Genomic DNA, 22,890 nt, shown 5'->3' with positions numbered 1-22,890 from the left:
GGCAGATCTCTTACAAAGATCTAAAAAGAGTAGGCCAGATGAACAAAGACAAGGGAATTATGATAGAGAGGCACCTCTCTTTATTACCACCTATTCCAGACAAGCTGGCAATATTCGATCTATTCTCAACAAACACTGGGAGGTACTCAGATTAGAAAAGATCTAGAAAAATACACTAAATCCAATCCTAGAATAGTGTATAGGAAAGCAAAGACAGTAGGTACTCATATTTCACCGAGTATGTATAGAACAAAGAAACCTACTAAGAGCACCATCCCCAATGGGTTTTACAAATGTGGATCCTGCAATTATTGTAAATATGCTCTACCTATTAAATCCATAAAAAATATATATACAGGTCAAAAGCAGAGGATTAATTCTTTTCTAAAATGTAATACAAAATTTGTGATATACATTCTGAGATGTGCATGTGGTTGCAGTTATATAGGAAGAACGATAAGACCTTTGAAAATAAGAATCAGTGAACATATCAGAACCATCAAGAATAGAGATGAGAAATTCCCAGTCGCAAGACACTTCAATCAATGCTCAATGGGCTCAGTAGATCAACTCACATTTAGCGCCATTGAACACATTGCTATACATCCAAGAGGTGGAGATAGAGAATCTCTTCTCAACTGTCGTGAGATGCACTGGATTTATACCCTTGGGACTTTGACACCCAAGGATATGAATACCGACTGGGAACTCAAACATTTCCTTAAATAAAATCATTAAATAGGCGTCATTTCAATCAGTCTTTATCCGTCTTTGCTCCCCCCCTCCATTCCCCATTCCCCATCCCTACCTCCCCCTTCTCCCCCCCCCCTTTTCTCCCTCTCCCCTTCCGCCTCTCCCCCCCCCCTCCTTCCCATGACGTATAACCTTGTATTAGATATGTTTCACTTATTTTGGATATTCCTGTATATATATACCTGCATGTCACTGTGTGATTATTCTCACACATATACTGAATAAGGCTCAACTCTTAATAACTATATATATTCCTGAATGCTGTATCAGTTAAACTAATGTTTGATATATGCTATACCTTGCTCATTACACCTTTTGCACTTTATAAGTATATCTTCAAGAATGCATCGTCCTTAGATATGTGCATGCAACAAAGATAGTGAATTATAATTCATTAAACTAAAACACTGAGAATAATTATGTCTTCCATTTCACCATCTCAATATATAAAATTGCTTTTAATATGTGTTTATGTCTTTGTTTTTAATATCACCTTTCTTTATTAGTGTATGCTGAGTTTTCAACATACACAAGCTCTGCATCTGATCTACAGTATGGGTTATTCCCCTCCCCTCTTCGGGACTAGTAATTTATTCACTGCCCAGTGATCTCATTGGTCTAGGGCTTGGGCCAATCAGATCGTATCTTGACGATTTCATGCCAATTGCAGGAGACGTCATTAATCAGCTGGAGGCAGGGGAACTCCTATATCAGCTGCGGTAGCCGGCGATAGATTTTTAACCTATCCCATGCCATGATGTCTACCATGGAATAAAGGACTTTTATACTGGTATCTAGCCCCCTTATTGCTGCATTGCTGTGCTCCGTTTTCTTCCGTGAGGATATCCTGTTGTTTACAAATAAATAAAACCGGGCCCGGGTGGGCCTAGACTCCACGCGGTGTGGGAATACGGGGGGAGGGGTGGGCCGTCGAGGGTGGGGTCCCTGACCCTCCTACCTCCCCTGCCCCCTCCCCTTGTTTCCACCTTCCTCCCCCTCTTCTCTCTCTCTATCCTTTGACCAAGACGTCTATGTTTATGTTCAACCCTGTGAAAATCTCAATAAAAAAAAATTGGAAACAAAAAAAATTCACCCTACGGTCAGCCATTCCAGGGGGAGTAATGCATAAATGAATGTCCGGGCTTCTAAGAGACCCTGGGGAGAGGCCGCCTGATGTCTGTGAAAGTCTGGAGCTTCAAAGATTTTAACCAGGTCTAAGTGTGAAGTGCCAGTAAGTGAATTAGGACCAAATGCGTAGCAAATGGTGAGGTATTTCAAGGTAGGTAGACTTTGTCGCCGGGGCAAGGGGGTTTGGTCAGGTATGCCAAGCGGGTCAAGTGAGAAGTTAGCACATAACCCGTAGCCTGCCGTGACGCCCTTTGCCCGGCTGCAGGAACTATTGGCAACCTTACTATAGGTGAGATTTTGCTTAACACGCCAGAGATTGGTTGCCCATTGCCCAGATAGGTTTGTGTGGGTATTATAAGCCTGTGCACACCATCGGGTGGATGTTCTTCATATTGCATCGGAGAGGATAGCGGGCGGTAGAAAAGACGTTTTTCATCGTAACCGAGGATTTGTACCCCGCTCAGGATTTCGTAAGATCTAAGGACTTGCTAACGAATTTTGCAAGGGCAAAAAAAAATTATTTCATTTGGTGGAGATACAGGGCCCGCAAGCTGCGCCCCTAGCCAACAGACTTTTGCTGTATATCAACCCCGTTCCTGAGAATTGATACCCAAGGACTATATTTCATGGGCTTTCGTTCTAGAAGCAGTTTATTTTGTTTTGGCCCGTTCCTGTAAGTGATTATTCATGATATTTTTGTAATTCAAGCTGTGTGTGTTCTTTACAATTTATTTTATTTCATGCTTTATTCAAAGGATCCAGATGGTAAAGTGTTAATAAGCTTGGTCTCCCGTGACAGTGTATTGCTAAAAATGTCTAAGTCCTTCTTTTCAGGTCCTTTATCTCAGTCAGAGATAGAATAAGAATTCCAACTTGCTATTCTCACTAGCCATATCCCTGCCCCTCTGCAAAAATCTGACTTTACATTTTTATGAATGCTAGAGAGAAAGAACCCCTATGCGAGAGCACTCTAAGCAATCAGAATAGGCTATGAGACACCTCCATAAAGTAAAATACAATGACTGCACTGATATGATGTATAAGTTAAAATGTAACCTTTAATGTGAGCTATGCTCAAATAAATAGGGTGGGCACAGATGCTGTGCCTCAAAGGGTGTATAGTAGCCTTGATCAAGTAGCGAATTTTAAACGATTTATCTCTGCAGGTCCAGAAGGTAGCGTTTCAAAGTGCTCTGGGTGATGTTTTAGTGACAAATCACTATACATGTTACCGTGGGGTATTAAAGAGCCCACTTAGATGAGCAGTTGCTCGTTAAAGTATTGTGGTCAGCTCAAGTGCTCACTGATAACTGAAGTGTTATCCCTAAGTGTGCTTTCGCACAGTTGCTAAGTACACATGGACATCACTTGCTCATCGGGTCATTAGGTATGCGTTTGTGGGGTAGTGTTATAGTTATACATAAATACGTGAGGCTTTTATGTACCCCACAGTGTCAAGTATTTACACTCCGACATAGAGACATATGAGTTGGGTGATCAGAGAGTAACCTATGTTTGTAAGTATTTGGGCACTGGGATCACCAAGTAGTGGCTCTCTCTCTGTCCCGTTATTCACAGTTGTTGGCTATTCTCCGATAGGCTTCTGTGCCGAGCTCCCGCATACAGACGGTCTGTGTCTCATTTTGATCAAACTGACACTAGGTGTAATCGTGCTATGCACGTATGGTAGTCTATTAGTTCTCGCACAGTGTCTCTATATTCAGGATACCTACTATACTGTGTGTATGACCGTGGGGTATTTTAGAGCCCACTTAGATGAGCAGTTGCTCGTTAGAGTACTGTGGTCAGACCAAGTGCTCACCGATTGCCGAAGTCTTGTCCCTAAGTGTGCCTTAACATTGTTGCTAGGCACACATGGACATCACTTGCTCATCAGGTCCTTGGGTATATGTTTGTGGGATCGTGTTATAGTTATACATAAGTATGGGAGGCTTAAAAGTAACCTCACAGTATTAAAAACACTCCGACAGAGACCAATTTTTGAGCATAAATTGGGTGATCAGAGAGTAGCCACTTCCTCTATGACCAGTTTTTCACAATTATTGGCTATTCTCCGACAGACTTGTGTGGAGCTCCCGCATACAGACAGGCTGTGTCTAGTTTTGATCAAACCGACACTAGGTGTAATCATGCTATGCACGTGTGGTTGTCTCTATTAGCACTGTGTCTATGTATTAAGGATGCCTGCTATACTTAGACTAATGGTGCAATATAGTTCCGTTAGTGTAGAGTGAAAAAATAGCCTGGGAAGAGTTGTTTGAACCTCGGTGGAGCCCAGTTTGTGGTTCCACCGGGGTCACTATATTTACAGCTGCTGTTACCAATGGTTGGACTCTTCTAAATACGATGAGTGCCTAATTAGTATTGTATAGTACACATACACTCATATTTAAAATGCATCTAACTTATATCTGGGCTTTGAAATAGTTGCCTTCTGTGTGTATAAACTGCATAATTGCTTAATTGATCCTGAAACAGAGTGAACGCCGTATGCGGCCTTCACATTGTTTCCACTCGCTGGTTTCAGCATTAGTTGCCTCATGCAGCTGTTTGTGAAGTGGATACGGATCCGCAGAGGTAGGGTGCATATCAGAATTGCACCAATATAGTCATCATACTAATATTTTATAGAATAAGTGCACCTTGACATTGCAATCCCCGAAGCAGAGAATAGTTTTAAAAAAGCAATGTTTAAAAAAACACATTGCTACACGGACACGAAATAAAAAAAAGCTGTGTGTGCTGTGCACGCGCATAGTAAGTGAAACTTCTTTGACTTTTGTCGCAGAAATTGACTTATAACGCGCGTGCTCGGCACACATGTGTCAGTCAGTGTATGTCAATCAGTGAGTATGTATGTGCATGTGTGTCAGTCAGTGTGTGCATGTGTGTCAGTCAGTGTGTGCGTGTGTGTCAGTCAGTGTGTGCGTGTGTGTCAGTCAGTGTGTGCGTGTGTGTCAGTCAGTGTGTGCGTGTGTGTCAGTCAGTGTGTGCGTGTGTGTCAGTCAGTGTGTGCGTGTGTGTGTGTCAGTCAGTGTGTGCGTGTGTGTGTGTGTGTCAGTCAGTGTGTGCGTGTGTGTGTGTGTCAGTCAGTGTGTGTGTGTGTGTCAGTCAGTGTGTGTGTGTGTGTCAGTCAGTGTGTGTGTGTGTGTGTGTGTGTGTCAGTCAGCGTGTGTGCGTGTGTGTCAGTCAGCGTGTGTGCGCGTGTAAGCGTGTGTGCGTGCGTGTGTCAGTCAGCGTGTGTGCGCGTGTGTCAGTCAGCGTGTGTGTGCGTGTGTCAGTCAGCGTGTGTGCGCATGTGTCAGTGTGTGTGCGCGTGTGTCAGTCAGTGTGTGTGTGCGCGTCTGTGCGCGTACCAGTCAGTGTGTGTGTGTGCGCGTGTGTGAGTCAGTGTGTGAGTGTGAGTCAGTGTGTGAGTCAGTGTGTGAGTGTGAGTCAGTGTGTGAGTGTGTCAGTCAGTGTGTGTGTGTGTGTCAGTCAGTGTGTTTGTGTGTGTGTGTCAGTCAGTGTGTGTCTCTCTCTCTCTGTGTTGTGTGAATGTCTCTCTGTGTTGTGCCCCCCACCCCTCCCCCAGGCGGAGCTGCAGACACGGAGCTGCGGACTCCTAGCCCCCCCTGGCGACACGTGGTCCCGTTACCCCCCTCCTCCCGACTCCCACTACCCCCGGCTTAGCTGCGGACACGGAGCTGCGGACTCCTAGCCCCCCCTGGCGACACGTGGTCCCGTTACCCCCTCCTCCCGTTACCAAAGCAGGACATTATTGGGGGTCTCCCTCACCTAACGGGGGCGCGCATGGCTCCTCCTCGCAGCTGCTGCTACCGCCGCCGCCCTCTCCTGGCCTGAGGTACCCGGCGGTCACATCTGCGCATGCCCCCCTCAGCTCCTAGGTCTCCTCCGCCTGCTCATCTCCCCTGCACGGGGGTCCAGGGGGAGAAGCAGGATCCCGGGACTCAGGTCGGGCAGGATCCCTGCACGTCCGCCTCCCCCCAGATATCCAGCAGGGCGCGGGTCTCCATGTCCGACAGACATCCCGCTGGGCAGGGGGTCGGTGACCGGCCCGGAGATGAGCTAGCAGCATGTGGCGTCCGTGAGCGTCACCATGACTACCGCATGCGCGGCATGTCAGCGGGCGCGGGGAACAGCGCATGCGCGGCATGGCAGTGCACGTTTGGGGGGAATGGCGCCGCTGCCTGCCACTTCTGCGCATGTGTGGCGTCCGTCAGCGGCGCCATCACAACTGCGCATGCGCGGCATGGCAGCTGGGACCGGCGGCCGTTAGGAGCGGCGCAGCGGCCGGCCGTGTGAGGAGAGCGGCACCCTTTAGTCAGCGGGACACAGGGAAGCGGAGGTAGGGAAGAGGGAGGAGAGAGGCTGAGCAGCGGCTCCTCCTCCTCTCTCAGCCGGAGTACTTGCGGGGCTTCCGCCATCTTATTACACCCGCAGCACCGGAAGCTCTGCGGCAGCCATCTTGCTATACCCATGGCAGTGGCCGTTAGGAGCGGCGCCGGCGGCTATCGCCGCCGCATGTCACAGCAGGTGTGTGGGCAGCATGTCACAGCGGGTGTGTGTGGGGGAGCAGCGGCTGTTAGGAGCGGCGCCGGCGGCTATCGCCGCCGCCGCCGCATGTCACAGTAGATGCAGGGGGGGGGAGGGGGGGGAGCCGTGACGTCACTTCCGTTTCACATTTGTCCCCCATCTCTCCCGTTTTACCCCATCAGAATAGGTGCCACTAAAGAAGTTTCACTTCAAAAAGTAACGGTGATGATTCGATCAGAGTCCCGAATCACCCCCTGGTGACGTCATTACGTCAGTTACTGCCGACGAATGTTTCGCTCAATGGCTCTCTCAAGACTGAAAGCACACACCTGATGTTGTCAGGTATATATAGGGAAAGCTTTATCCCTATTTGTGACCCAAGTATACCAAATATGTTGTCATTGGCGGTAATGCTTTTACAAGGGGTCCAACATTGATATATTAGTCCAAGTATGGTCCTAGGTCATGTGTGACAGATAGGGACTGTATTCCTAGATAAATGGATGGAATACGAAGCCCTCATTCAGGCCATTTGCAAACAGGGTATTCAGAGTGTAAATCCATCTGGATTCTTTTTTTAAGAAGTGCCTGATCCCAGTCGCCTTTCATGAGTCCCATGGATAGCTGATCAATTCCCATAAATGTCAACACTTTACTGTCCCCATTGTGATGTTAAATGACATGCCGGGCTACTGGTGTATCTGTCCGGTTCCTGACTGTCCCAAGAAGTTCTAAGACTGTGTCTAAAAGGCCGCCTAGTTTTCCCTATATACTTTTTTCTGCAAATACACACTGCCATGTAGGATAGCGCCTGCTGTTTTCAAATTAATGAAATGTCTGATTTCAAACGTTTGCATATTGTTCCAATTTTGGAATATTTTTGTGGTTTTGGTCACTTGGCAGACTTTGCAGTTATGACAACTGAAGCATCTCTTCGGTTTTCTGGTAGCCACGTCGTGAGCGGTTTACTCTTAAAGTGGCTATTGTCCAGGTGATTGCGTAGATTCACTGATCTCCTACTGGTCATCTCTGGATAGGGTTTCAAAGCATCTTTGAGATCACTATCCGCCCTAAATATATGCCAGTGTTTCTGAAAGCCTGATTTGGCACGGTCCCAGTGTTCATTGTATGTGCCAAGGAATCTGATGGTATTGAGCCTTGTTGATGGTACTTTATCCCTCAGTAGTGTGTCTTGGGGTGCTTTTTGCTCTTTTACAGGCCCTCTTGATGGTATTCATACTATATCCATGTGCTTTGAAGCATTCTTTCATAAGGTCTTTCGGAGGTTGTCGTGTGTTTGTCTATTAAGGAAATAAATGACAATTTATTTTGCCTGCCTTGTTGCGTTCAAATCGAGAATCCCAAAAATATAAAAAAAAAGTGTTAATAAGTACTGGTCCACTGTGACAGTGGTGAGAAAAAGTTTGTGAACCCAATGATAAATATGGAAATTCCATCTTTTTTCCATGATCACATTCTTGAATCAAAACCCGTCTTTTCTTAAATATCCAATAGGGTTTATATTAACCAATTTCATGTCTTTTGAAACAAAATGATGTATGAATTAGAACAGGGGCGTGCACATTTTTAAGTCTGGAAGCCAATGTAAGTATATTTAGAGGCCTTGCGCAGTTCCCCGGCATTTAATTTAAATGCCTTCGAGGAAGCGCGGGGCCTCTGTAAACATCACGGGGATTATATGCTAAGAAATTTTTATGATTGGGCCATAGTGCCTAGATTCTATTCAACATAAATCTGTGGAGAAACAGGACATTTGGAAAATTAACCACTTTGTAACCATCTAGTGCAGTGTTTCCCAAATGGGGTTCCGCAGAACCCTTGGGTTCCTTGGAGCAGTCCCAGGGGTTCCGCCTACGGACGGGCCGCCTGCACTCACTGTGCCGGATTTCCCCCTCAAAAAAGCAGTCTCTGTAGCTGCAATTTCTCAGTCAGTCAGGCATTAGGTGGCGCTGTGCTGCACAGCTCATGCAGCACCGTGTCTACCTTGCTGCATGCAGCGTTATAAGGTGAGTGAGTGTGTGTGTAGTGTGTGTGAGTGTGTCATTGTGTAAGAGAGACATGGGCAGAGGGGGTTAAAGAGACATGGGCATAGGGAGAGTGAAAGAGGGACATGGGCAGAGGGGGGGTGAAGGAGACATGGGGATGTGAGACATTGGGGGAGGGCGGAGACACTGGGGGAAGGTGAGAGACACTGGAGGGAAGGGAGAGTGAGAGACACACTGGAGGGAAGGGAGAGAGAGACACTGCGGGGGAGGGAGAGAGACACGGGGGGAGGGAGAGAAACACTGGGGGGGGGGGAGGGAGAGAAACACTGGGGGGGGGAGGGAGAGAAACAGTGGGGGGGAGGGAGAGAAACAGTGGGGGGGAGGGAGAGAAACAGTGGGGGGGAGGGAGAGAAACAGTGGGGGGGAGGGAGAGAAACAGTGGGGGGGGGGAGGGAGAGAAACAGTGGGGGGGGGGGAGGGAGAGAAACACTGGGGGGGGGGAGGGAGAGAAACACTGGGGGGGGGGAGGGAGAGAAACACTGGGGGGGGGAGGGAGAGAAACACTGGGGGGGGAGGGAGAGAAACACTGGGGGGGAGGGAGAGAAACACTGGGGGGGAGGGAGAGAAACACTGGGGGGGAGGGAGAGAAACACTGGGGGGGAGGGAGAGAAACACTGGGGGGGAGGGAGAGAAACACTGGGGGGGGGAGGGAGAGAAACACTGGGGGGGGAGAGAGAGAAACACTGGGGGGAGGGAGAGAGACACTGGGGGGGAGGGAGAGAGACACTGGGGGGGAGGGAGAGAGACACTGGGGGGGAGGGAGAGAGACACTGGGGGGGAGGGAGAGAGACACTGGGGGGGAGGGAGAGACACTGGGGGGGAGGGAGAGAGACACTGGGGGGGAGGGAGAGAGACACTGGGGGGGAGGGAGAGAGACACTGGGGGGAGGGAGTGGTGGGGGTCTTTTAAAAATGTATTGGGGCGGTGGGGGTCTTTTAAAAATGATCTTGAACCAAACAAATGTTTCACCTGCGGCGCATTTCTTTTCTTTTTTTTTCATGTGCCACGCTAAATATATTTAAGGGGTTCCATTCTGTTTTACAAAATATAAAAGGGTTCCACGACTAAATTTAATTGGGAAACACTGATCTAGTGGTTTATATCTAATTCCATTAATCAAGTGTATTCATTGGATTTGTTGCATATTTAATATTAATAATTGTGTATTGTGTAGTGCGAGTTGATTAAGCTTAAATCAAGACATAGGAACAATTGCGTATTAGACTAAGATAAAGTTGCTCAAGTGTAAAAGTTTTTAATAAATTGTATTGATTCAAAGGTAGAACTTTTTGACCTCCATGAGAAACGTTATGTTTGCAAAAACCAAACACTACTTTCGAACAGAAGAACCTTATCCCAACCATTGTGGTGGGTGTGAGTTGGTTTGGTGCTACTTTGCTGCCTCAGGACCTGGACAGCTTGCATTGTATGAGAAGATTTTAGAGGAGAATGTCAGACCATGCATCCATGAGCTGAAGCGAATGTGGGTCATGAAGCAAGTCAATGATCGTAAACATACAAGCAGATCTACAAAGGAATGGCGGCAGAAGAAGAAATTCCACATTTTAGAATGGCCGTCAAAGTCCAAACCTAAACCCCCGTAGAAATGTGGCAGGAAATGGTAAGCTGTCCATGCAAGGAAACCTTCAAATGTCACGGAGTTGAAGCAATGGGACAAAATTCCTCAAAACCGATTTGAGACTGACCAGCAGTTACAAGAAACACGTAGTTAAACTCATTGCTGCTCAAGAGGATGCAACCAGGTACTGAATCTAAAGGTTCACATACTATTTCACACATGGATATTGAATGTTGAACCATTTGTGGATAAATAAATGTTGAAAAGTATAATTTGTGTCATTTGTTTGATCAGGTTATAAAATTTTAGATTTGAAATATGTGAAAATCTAAGGGTTTCACAAACTTCTCACCACTGTATGTAGCGACGTTTCATTCATTTATAGTGTGGGGGCTATGCTATTTAATTAATCACTATGGCCTTTTAATAAAGTACTGTATATGAAATAAGTCAATTTTTGATGTATATCACTCAAGGGCCCATATAAGGCACTGTTTTTTGTGATTTAGATGGCAACTAAAGCAAAAAGGTGCAACACCCTAAATTTCCATTAAATTGCAGCAGGCTTCTAGCTTATTTTGTGCATTATCACATGAAACTTGATTAAGTTACTCACAAGGATAGAAAATGCTATTCCACCAGCAAAGCATATTGCAAACCATTTTACTCGAGTGCCAAAGCTTAGCGATGATGAATCCAGGACCTAAAAAGAAATCAAAATCAGTTAGGATAAAATTGCATGTGAAAGCAGATGCTTTCATGTTTCCTTGATCCATTTATATATAGCTTAAATATTATGGTTACCTATACTTGTATGTAGGGGAATGAAAGGAAGGAATCAAGTATATATAGAGTCATGCTTCATACCACTGTATTTAAAGTTTTCAGATTAGAGTTTGGGGGACACACAAACACTATTCAATTTGATCAACCAGAATTATCCTATATACTGAATGCAGCTATTGTGGTTGACAACTGCAGTATTGTGCATGCTCACTGCACTATTTTGTCAAGATGCATTCTAACATTACGTACACGAAGACTCTCCCATAACATCCAAAAAAAATGGGAAAACCAAGTGCAGGAACATTAAGTCATTCGATACACATTGTATCACCAGAAATCCCCACAATACAGGAAAGGGAGACACATGTGTTTATTACGCTTTTCAAGTTGTGTACCTTACCGTTTCAGATGATTATCCTTTGGCAAGCATGAAAAAATACAAAAAAAATAAATAACTAATTTCTTTAAACGTACTTCAATTTGTGTCAGAGAAAAACATAAGTGTAACATACTTGACTGTTGTACAATTTTCTGCAGGAGTGGACCAAAAAAAAAACCCATAGAAGCCAGACTACATTTTAAGAGCCAGCACTTGAAAGAAAAAAAAAATCAAACAGGAAGACCGGGGGAAATTGGGCTGAAACGGTATCCTCCACATCGGCGGCAGTGTGAATCAGTTAGAGGTGTATGCGTGTATACACACGCGAGTATTCCAATATATTTTTCCTGTGTCTTTTTCCTATTTTTATCATTTAATATTAAATGCAGACCACCACAAGTAATCCAAGTAAATTTATGTTTTCAGTTTTCATGCCAGGTAAAATCTGGAACAAGTAATTAGATTTGCAAACACGTTGCACTACCAGAGATAGTGCACCGCGTTTGCAAATCTAATTACTCGTTCCAGTGTTCAACGGATTTTGTACACCATGTGCCCCTAATGACTGACTGAACAGACAACAGCTGCTCATTAGCAAGTGAGTGTGCATTGTTGTGGATATTCCATCTTGGACTGTTAAAAAAGCAATTCAAAGCATTTTTCCCCTTCCATTTTTTGTAATACAGAATTGAAGCATGTGGTCTCCGGAGCTGAACAACAATAATTTCAGCTCTGGGTACCCCCTGCTTCCAGGGGTACATACCTCCTCTAGGAGGTGCTGGTAGCCACTTTAGGGTTCACTATATGGCTGCTTTTCAAAGCATCCGGGCTCTGCGGGCCAATAGGAAAGCCGTGACATCACCCAGTGTGGCTTCCTATTTGCACATGTGATGAGGAAGCTGAAAACAACATAGATATCGGCACCCCGTTCGGACGTAAGTATCTCAGGAAGCAGGGGGTCCCCGGAGCTGAAATGAATGGGCTCAGCTGCAGAGACCCCCCTGCTTCAAAACTTGCATTTAAAAATAAATTTAAAAAATGCTGGGATTGCTTTAAAGTAAAAGTTTCACCTATATATTATGGTTTCATGAATTGAAGAAAAATACACGGTTGCTCCTGGTTACTATGTCAGACAGTAAAAGATACCTTTAAAGCTGAAGGCTACTATTAACAATTAAGGGGGGCTCCTCTAGTCTACATTTATATGATTTAAAGTGATTATCCATGCCTCTAATAACTCTGAACACCAGAATCCACCCGATACTACATACAGGTAAAATCTGTGTAGGTTTAAAATATCAAGGAAGGAGCTAACATTATGGTTTGTACTGTATTCACATATGTAAATAGTAACACATGCACATAAAAAGAAAAATGTATATTTCTCATAGATCTCTAAGTTCTGACTCCAAAAGACTGTTCATGGTCCCAAGGGTCAGAAAAGTATCCGTTCGCTCCTTCTCTTACCGTGCACCCCAAAACTGGAACAATCTACCAGAGAGACCAACAGCCACCACCAGTCTAAGTTCTTTCAAAACTAAAGCGGTCTCACATTTTAATCTGGTCTGTAACGGTTTCATACGCTTATAATATATATTGTCTCTAACTTTGCATGCAATGTCTTGTAGATAATGTGTACCCAGTTCACTTATGTAACTATGTACTTGTAACCATGTACTTGTCATCTTAACTCTATTCCCAGAACATACTTGAAAACGAGAGGTAACCCTCAATATATTACTTCCTGGCAAAACATTTTATAAATAAAGAAATAGGGTGTATACGCACACCAAAAAACAGGACCACTTATTTTTCATCATATGTCACAGAAAAATCAATATATTTTCATGGTTCTATGAGCAGTTATATATCACAGTAGATAACTACATTAAACCTGCAAGTGTGGACAAGAATGTGAAACTATAAATTTTAGGAGCCCATGTGACGATGGGGAGGATTTGGCCCAGGATTAAAGGGGTTACACCCCAATTGGCCACCCTCTAACCTCACCAGGGAGACAAGGGGTTAACTGGGCTGAGGTCCAGAAATGTGATGTAACCCTTTGTCATGGTGAGATTATGGCAGGCTCTATAAGGTCACATAAATATATATATAACAGATGATATATATTTATCACTGGGTCTGAACTGAAACGAGTCTTAGATATAATAAAGTGATTTTATTCCTTAGGATAGGTGAACACACGAATAATATAGTAACAGACAAGAAGTACACTTACTTAGGGGTTGGGGAATGAGAAGTTAGATGTAGCATTTCTCTTCAGCAATCAGGTAATCATTCAGGAGATATCAGGTAACCATACCAGCAAACGAAGACGAATGAAGACACGAATGAAGACAAAGGATATATGGGGAACAGCAGTTTATATACCTTTTGTCCCTCTATCCTTAAGTACCTGTGATTGGTTTTCAATTATCTCCAGCCAATCTTTGATGGGGGAACACATTTTAGGACAGCCCCCCCTGCTAGCTGGCACATGCGCAGTAGAACTCTGGGGTCTCATTTCTGTAGCCCCCCATAGGCAAATGGAATGCCAGCCAGTCTACCCATCTGGATCTCTAGCAAGATAACCTTTGTTGGAAGGTGATAACTGGGACACTTGGAGACTGCTCTGGTTTGAGCCTCCTCCGCCCTTAAATCATCAGGGAGGGTGATAAGACCCTTTGAACAATACTTAAATCCTAGACATTGGGGCGCCTCTAGGGCCATCTGCTATCCTGGTATGCAAAGGAATTCCTCTGAGTCTTTGTCCATACCTTGGGACACAGTATTAAACATAAAACATAAACGTATTATAATATCCGGTTCTGTTGGGCCTAGCAGAACAAAACTTCCCAGTTCTCATGGCCGGAACTGGGACACCATATGGTCCAAAAAGAGACTTCCTACGACCTACGGAACCGGAGATACACAAATGCACATTAAATCATTTTTCATTTTAATACAAAAATCTCCGCTAAAAAAGAAATCTCAGCTTTTCACTAAATCCCTATTGAAAACAACGGGCTTCTCCACCATAGACTTTCAATGGTAAATTGCCGCCATTGAGGTCAATGGGGTTTCTCCGCCATTTAAGTCTATGGGAAAAGTCCCGAACTTTCAAGGGGGTCCATACTCCATCTGGTTGGTCCAGGAGGGTCAAGGATGGTTCTGCAGTGATGCCGGAGCAGTGACTGCAGACACCCCAAACCTTGATCCGCTGGGCCCTCCGGAATCGGAGATATGGAGTACCAAAATACAGCATTTCACACTTAGTCATTTTTCTGAGCCGTTTCTGCCGCCGCCGGCAAAGCCTATGGCGCGACCCGTTCTTCTCGGTTCGACCCTTATCGGGGGTCCAGGATTTGGGGACCCGGTTGTGGTCGAGTGGGGGGACGCCTAGGAACAAGGGGCAAAAAGAATTTTATTCCTAGGGGCCCTAGAACTGTGTATTCCCACGCCACTTGACGATGACCTTGACTTGTAAGTGATCAAAGCTCTCCTATTGAAAATGTATCCGCTTCGCGGGTTTGCGGTCTGGACGGCAGCCAACTTGTTCTTCGAAAGTTACCTCGAGGAACCTCCATTGAAGTCGATGGGCCCATTGACTTTCAATGGGAAACCGCCGCTCTCCCTCTCGGACGCCACCTGCTGGTCTTTACAGGAAACAGGACTAAAACAACAAGATTCTCCATTAGAATGCATGGAGCCCTAATGGCGGCCAATGGGGACCTGCAAAATGGTGCCTGAAAAGGCGGGAAAACTTCACAAAGAGCAATAATCATTAAAGGACTATTAACCCTTGTGCTCCCGGATGGATTCTAGTGTGTGTGTGATGCAGACACTGATTAAACCAGACATTACAATGGGAAGACCAGCAGATGGCGTCCGAGAGTAGGAGCGGCGGTTTCCCATTGTAAGTCAATGGGCTCATTGACTTCAATGGAGAATTCTCGAATGAGCTTTCCAGGAACGAGTTGGCTGCCGTCCAAACCGCCAAACCGCAAAGCGGATACATTTTCAATAGGAGAGCTTTGATCACTTAACAGTCAAGTTCAACGACAAGTGGCGTGGGAATAAACAGTTCTAGAGCACATAGAAATAAAATTCTTTTTGCCCCTAGTTCCTAGACCTCCCCCCACTCGACCACAACCGGATCCCTATCCTGGACCCCCGATAAGGGTCGAACCGAGAAGAGCGGGTCGCGCCATAGGTTCCAATGGCGGCGGCAGAAACAGCTCAAGAAAACGGCTAAGTGTCAAAAGCTGAAATTTGGGAATCCATAGCTCCGGTTCCGGAGGGTCCAGAGGATCAGGGTTTGGGGTATCTGTAGTCACTGCTCCAGCATCGCTGCAGAACCATCCTTGACCCTCTTGGACCAACCCGACGGAGTATGGACCCCCTTGAAAGTTCGGGACTTTTCCCATAGACTCCAATGGCGGCCAATCTCCATTGACCGGCTATGGCGGAAAACCCCCATTGACTTACACGGCGGCGTCGCCCCATTGAAAGTCTTTGGCGGCGGATTCCCATAGCCGCCAACGGCGGCGGTTTGCCATTGAAAGTCTATGGCGGCGGAGCCCGTTGTTTTCAATGGGGATTTAGTGAAAAACCGTGATTTAATTTACAGCGGAGATTTTTGTATTAAAATGAGAAACGGTTTTAAGTGTATTTGTGTATCTCCGGTTCCAAAGGTCGTAGCAAGTCGCAAATTGGACCATAGGGTGTCCCAGTTCCGGCATTGAGAACTGGGAAGTTTGGACCTGCTGGACCCAACGGAACCGGATATTTTAATGTGTTTGTATTTTATCTTTGATACAGTGTCCCAAGGTATGGATAAAAACCAGAGGAAATTCCCTTGGCCATCAGGTAGCAGATGGTCAGAGAAGCGTCCCAATGTCTAGAAATTAAGTGCTGTTCAAAGGAGTTTATCACCTACACTGTTTACAGGAGGGCGGAGATGACTCAAACCAGAGCAGGCTATAAGTGTCCCATTTCACACCTTACCACAAAGGGTTTCCTGCCAGATATTCCGTTTGGTAGACTGGCTGGCATTCCTGATGCAAATGTGGGATTACAGAAATGAGACCCCAGAGTGCTACTGCGCATGTGCCAACTAGCAGGGGGGCATGGATCAAAATGTGTTCCCATGTTAGTGAGTGGCTGGAGGTAATTGAAAACCAATCACCCGTACTTAAGGTTAAGGATAGGGCCACAAAAGGTATATAATCTGTGGTCAACCCTTTGTCCTGTGTTAGTTGTCTGTTCTATACCATCTTGATTGCTGAGAGAAACGCTTTGCAATGTCTTCATGCCAGAGGTCTTTCATGTCTTGATGACTATGAAGAGTGCTGTATGAACTGCCAGTCCAGATATGACTGTTTCATCATTTCCATTTTAAGTAAGTGTCCATATTTTGCCTGTTATTTGTATATCTGTTGTGTTCACCTTTATAAAGGAATAAATTATATTTTATCATATCTAAGTCTCGTCCCAGTTCAGACCCAGTTATAAATATATATTATATTTTATATATATTTTGGTGTACATTACAGCCTGCCACAAAGTCACCGTGACAGGCCACTAGAATGTTTAGGAGCCAAAGTTTTTCTGGGGGTTCTCACAGCGGGCAGCTGTTCTGATCTCCTCTCCCCCTCTCAACTTTGACTCTTAAAAGGCAGAGTAAGAATTATGGTCCAAAGCGCTTATATAAAATGTTTCCTGATAATGGATGGTTGGTAGGAGGACTGAAAAAGTGAATTGGTAAAACAATGACCGCAGCTGTATCAACGGGTTATTGATTGACAGAGGCGTTCTCGTCTTCGGGCATATTTCAGCAGAGGTAAATTTTAAAAACACACTTAACACAAATATTATATTAATCTTAGTGTTGCAGATTAGATTACAACAGTTTAACACATTTATGATCAATGAAGGAAAAATTCCCATTTCTTGTTTAATAAACATGAACTTACTGCAGTGTATCTGACACTTGTTGAAATAATACACTGACGTCAATTTAGTTATCAGTTCATGGTCTACATAATGCTTCTTATATAGAGTTAACCTACATAACAGACCTACAATTGTGCACATTTACATGGGGATTGTACGAGCCGGAGCAGCTAAACACCCTACAAAAGGCAAGTACCTCCAGAAGCAGTGGGTCCCCGAAACGAAAATGAATGGGATTCAGCTCCAGAAACTCCCTACTTCAATTCTGTTTAAAAAAAATTTTTTTTTAAAGCTTGGATTGCTGCTTTAATTACTTCAATCTATTATTGAGGTTCAAGACCAAATGCCACTACAAAGGGAAAAGGTGCACCACACATAATGACAAAATACCTTCTTTTAGGATAGACGTAATTAATTAATGCATGACATAATTAATTTGCCTCCTTTATTATCTCTCAAACATGAAATGTTTGTTTAATATGACAGTGATAGCATCATCACTTGACACAGACTGTTTAGTTGTATTGTTCTTGCTTAATGTCTCTCCTTGTCCTCTCAACTGTGAAGAGATGTAGCAGAAAGGAAAGAGCCTGAATGGGGATGTTGGAACATGAGATATCAAATGCAGCTACTTGGGCACCTAAAGTTTAGCTAGAAACTCATGAATATTTTTCCAAACGTCTTAGTAACCCTGGAAGACAGTCCAGCATACAGCAGGAATATACACACACTGTGGATTACAAAAAGAAACATTCCCACACAGGAGCACTTAGAACAAATACATTTCCAGAATTTCATGTTGCTTCCTGAGGGTCATGTCCCTGTTTGCTCATGCATCAGGAGGTACTGTTGTAGAATAACATGAGCAAAATGTATGTCTGCTACTTCACTAGAAGTTAAAGACAAAGTGACATTTATGCATCGATTCTCAAGGCAATATCCCAAATGTAATTTGAAGTTGGAAGAACAGTTTTCATACATCTATATGCCTTCCCTGGAATCCAAGAACAGTCCACATGCATGTGTACATCTGACTCACTTGAAACATAGAAACAGTTCTCACCCATGCATAAATCAGCATCACCTAGTGTAGGAGGACATGTGCAGAGGTATGCAATGGAGACTTAAGGTGAAATTAAATACGGCTTTTATTGCGCCTGTTTCTTTAACACAAGAAAATCATCCAAACGTATGCAAAATAAGGGGTCAAACAAAGCTTCTGTTCCACTTGGGAGTATTTCTAGTTAAACCTATGCAGTCCACAACTCCCTTTAGATTAGCATGTCTCCCAGCCCCAAACATATATCTTGATATATGCAGGTATACAAAAAGTCTTAGAAAGGAAAGTCTTATCGGTCTCTTGTAGGGGAAGGCTTTTTTGTTCTCCAGGTTTAGAAGTACTTTCCCCTGTGTCTTGCTGGCAGCGTGCAATCTCTGGGGCAGGCTCAAGACGTCTATCTCCTTGTTCAGCTCACAGGTGTGCTAAGGAGTCTCACTTCCTGTCTCAAAGGCAGGCTTTTTCTAACACCTCTAATCAGCCAGGTGCTGGTCAATTAACCAGCACACTGCAGGATTAGAGGCAAGTTTTCTGAACAGGGTAAGTCTCCAGTTACACCTAGGTACTAAAGCTTTGGACATAAGAACAGTTCTCAACCACACTTATGGCCCTCATTTCTATAGCTGCCTGAAAAGCTAACAAAAGGTTTATAAATCTGCGTGATTTACATAGTTACATAGTAGATGAGGTTGAAAAAAAGACGTACGTCCATCAAGTTCAACCTATGCTAAATTTAGACAACAGATACTTTATCCTATATTTATACTTATTGATCCAGAAGATGGCAAACAAAAAACCCCAGAGTCATATCATCCAGTGATATCTCATAAGGGGAAAAATAAATTCCTTCCAAGAATTGGCAATCGGATTAATCCCTGGATCAACATCCTTCCCATTTATACTTATTTGGTATATCTCTGTACACGTTTCCCATCTAAAAAGATGTTCAACCTTTTTTTGAACAAATCTATTGTATCTGCCATCACAGTCTCCATGGGTAATGAATTCCACATTTTAACTGCTCTTACTGTAAAGAACCCTTTCCTTTGTTGCTGGTGAAATCTCCTTTCCTCCAACCTTAAGGGATGGACCAGAGTCCTTTTTACTGCCCGTGGGATGCATATTTCTTTTGAAAGTTCCTTGTACTGTCCCCGAATATATTTGTATATAGTTATCATATCCCCTCTTAGACGCCTCTTTTCTAATGTAAATAAATCCAATTTACCTAGCCTCTTGTCACGGGAACTTGTGATAGGATATAATATACACCAAATAACTGGGTTGAACTGAACACGGCTTAGATATAATAAAGAGAATGTATTCCTTAGATAGGTGAACACAGCAGATAGTACAAATAACAGACAAGAAGATAACACTTACTTAGGGGATTGGAATGAAGTAGTAATCAGGAAACTTGATTAGCAATTCAACAGCAATCAGGTATCAATCAGTTGGCAAAATGAAGACAATGAATATAGGGCTGACATCAGTTTATATATCTTTTCAGTCCTATATTTACTATTGAGTGCAGGCCATTGGTGAACAATTACCTGCACCCAATCTCTAACGTGGGATCATTGATAACCCCTGCCCCCCAGCTAGTTGGCACGTGTGCTGGGGCCCCTGGGGGTCTCATTTCTGTAGCCCCACACCAAAGTCAGGGCGCCGACCTGTCTACCAGATGGGGGATCTGGTCAGGAAACTCCTTGTTTGTAGGTGTGAGTTATAGCACTTCCAAACTACTCAAGCCCTGCATTTCTCCGCCCTAATGTATACAGCTAGGGTGGCTGAACCTTTGATCAGGGGGTCTGTTTTAGACATTAGGTCACCTCCCGGATCATTTACATTCCACAGATTGCAGGAATCTTCGCGAGCTTTTATCCCCGCTTTGAAACCTAATACAGTTTTTAATATTAAGACATATTAAAATAATCCATTCTGTTGGGCCGAGCGGGTTGAAACGGCCCAGTCCCTCATGCCGGGAGTGACTCTCCATGGTGGCCAAGTTTCAGCCTGCTGCGACCTTCCAGACCGGAGATACACAAATGCAGTTTAAAACTTTTAATACTTTAACACAGGATTCTCCGCTTGAAAAATGAATCTCTGCTTTGCACTCTTTTCCCATTGACATCCACGGGCTCCGCCGCTATAGGCTTCCAATGGAGCAACTCCGCCATTGAAGTCTATAGGGCTTCTCCGCCATAGCCTTTCAATGCAGTAACGCTGCCATTGAAGTCTATGGGGAAAATCACCAATCTTTACAGTTGCCCAGACTCCGTCTGGTTGGTCGGAGAGGGCTGGGAATGGTCATGCAGAACCAGAGATATGGGCTTCCACCTTTCATGGTTTCGGACTTAGCCGTTTTCTCGCGCTGCTCTTCCCTCCGCCATTGGAGTCAATGGCGCGACCCGCGTGGCTAACGCAACCCTTTCTGGGGGTCCTGGATTCTTGGACCCGGTGGGGTTCGAGTGGGGGGTTGCCTAAGAGCTAGGGGCAAAAATAATTTTATTTCTGGGTGCCCTTGAACTTAGGATTCCCACGACAATTGTCGTTGACCTTGACCTAATAGTGATGAAAGCTCTTTTTCAGACATTGTTTGCGGTTTTGCGGTTTGGATGGCTGCCAACCCGTTCCTGGAGGTCGGCGTCAAGGAATCCCCATTGAAGTCAATGGCTCCATTGACTTACAATGGGAAACCGCCGCTCCTCCTTTCGGACGCCACCTGCTGGTCTTCGCTGGAAACAGGCCCAAAACCGCTAGATCCACCATTGGAATGAATGGAGCTGCAATGGTGACCTATGGGACACTTCAAAATGGAGCCTGAAAAGGCAGGAACATGGAACGCGCGTGCATGTGCCGCACGCTTTTTGTGTGAATTCTGTGAGCGAGTGAGGAACTGTGTGCACGTGTGCGCTAAATACATTTTGAAATAAAGAAATACTTTAATAAATTGTTTATTAACATTGTACATATACACATACATTTCCACGGCAGTAGCGGCGCGGATTCTTTATTTTACTCATCTTCCCCTGTCAGCCCATTCCACGCATACTGCCGTGCGCGCGGCACCATTATAGAAAGGCTGACTAACCTCAGCCAACTAAAACTGCCGCGCGCACGGCGTAGCAAGCGCGCGCACTATAGAACAACCCTAAGGTTGCGCTTATAGTGTCGACGACAGCGACACTGACGTCACACTGCGGTCGCTTGAAAAAACAAATTGAAGTGACTTCCAGCTATCGCGACCAAGCCATCGTGCCAGGCCTACCATAAGCGCAAGCAACGGTGTCAATACATTTGTTTTTACGCAACGTCGCTGGTGCCGGCACTATAAGCGCAGCCTAACTTATAAGTACCCCCATGGTATCAGTGAGAATAATGATGATCATATAAAAGTATATCTTTAAAAGTTCAGTGTTAAAATAAGAAGGGGAAAATAACTAACTATGATATACGTCGCTGCTGTGGGAGTAAATCTACCAAGGTGCTGGGGGCAGGGGACGGTAATGTGGTAGAATAATGTCAATTAGTGACTCATAGGGGCCTATGCAGTAAACTGCGAGAATGGCCATTCGCCAGACTTAGAACTCTCCATGTTCTTGGCAGATTCCCCTCGCAGTATGCAGGAAGGTGCGCATATCTGTGAGAAGAATCCGGCAGAGAGATGGCGAGCCCTGGCGAGAAGGGCTCCGCTGGCGAGATCTGTCATAAGAGAGCGAGATCCGCCTCTCTCTGCACAAATCTCGGCTGCAAATAAAAAATGTGTACATAACAATTGGATTACTATTGTAGATGTGCAGGGGGTCTCCGGAGATGAACCGCATTGGTTTAATGTCCGGGGAACCCCTGCTTCCAGAGATAAAGGTCCCGTTATGAGGTGCCGGTATCTCCTATGCATTGAGATAGCCCGATCACGTGACATTTCCATTAAAAGGAGATACTGGCACCTCATAAAAGGTACCTGTATCTCGGGAAGCTGGGGGTCCCCGGACATAAAACCAACACGGTTCATGTCCGGAGACCCTCTGCACATGTACACTAATAATAAAAATACAGTAATGCTGCTGCTTCATTACCTTACCGGCTATCCGTTAAGGCAATGAAGGGGTTAAGTCACAGTAGCATGTTTATTGGGGACAATGGCCCCCAATAAACATTGCAATACACAATCAGGCTCTGTGCCCCCAACAACACCTAAACCCCCCTTTTATACATAAGCCATAGTAATTTTTTTAGGCACAGGAATGGTACTATAGGCTGGCGGTGGCCCTCGTGTGTTGCCTGCAGTATCAAGTCTGTGCCCCAAAAAAACTATTACAAAACACATAAATACTTTAACATAAATACACCCCACCCCCCTACCCACCATCACCCCCAACACACTGGGAGGCCTACCCTCCGTCCCTTGGAGACAATACCCCCTACCCCCAATACCCACATTCAAAACAATACACACACCCGCAAGAAACATAATAATTATTAATCAACTATACATAACCCACACACACCATATAGCAAATATATTGTGGTGTTACTTAACCCCTTAATAACGCTAATGGTTAATAAGCACTACAGTAATTAATGGGTTAAGCCACCCTGCACCCATTCATTTGTAGAGTGGCTTCATCAT

The 22,890-nt window shown here is 44.8% G+C and overlaps 1 protein-coding gene across 1 annotated transcript in view; it reads right to left on the bottom strand.

Moving 5' to 3' along the window:
- SFT2D1 (SFT2 domain containing 1) overlaps window positions 1-22,890 on the bottom strand; it is a 54,257-nt gene that overhangs the window by 25,425 nt on the left and 5,942 nt on the right. Inside the window, exon 2 of the mRNA XM_075596707.1 lies at window positions 10,700-10,786. Within this exon, the coding sequence (XP_075452822.1) occupies window positions 10,700-10,786 (87 nt within the window). The remainder of the gene's footprint in view (window positions 1-10,699; window positions 10,787-22,890) is intronic.

This window comes from Ascaphus truei, chromosome 4, assembly GCF_040206685.1.
Source record: "Ascaphus truei isolate aAscTru1 chromosome 4, aAscTru1.hap1, whole genome shotgun sequence".
In the NCBI taxonomy this organism is placed as follows: Eukaryota; Metazoa; Chordata; class Amphibia; order Anura; family Ascaphidae; genus Ascaphus; species Ascaphus truei.
Note: the sequence above shows the minus strand (reverse complement) of the source record. Positions and strands in the feature narration are given on the sequence as shown.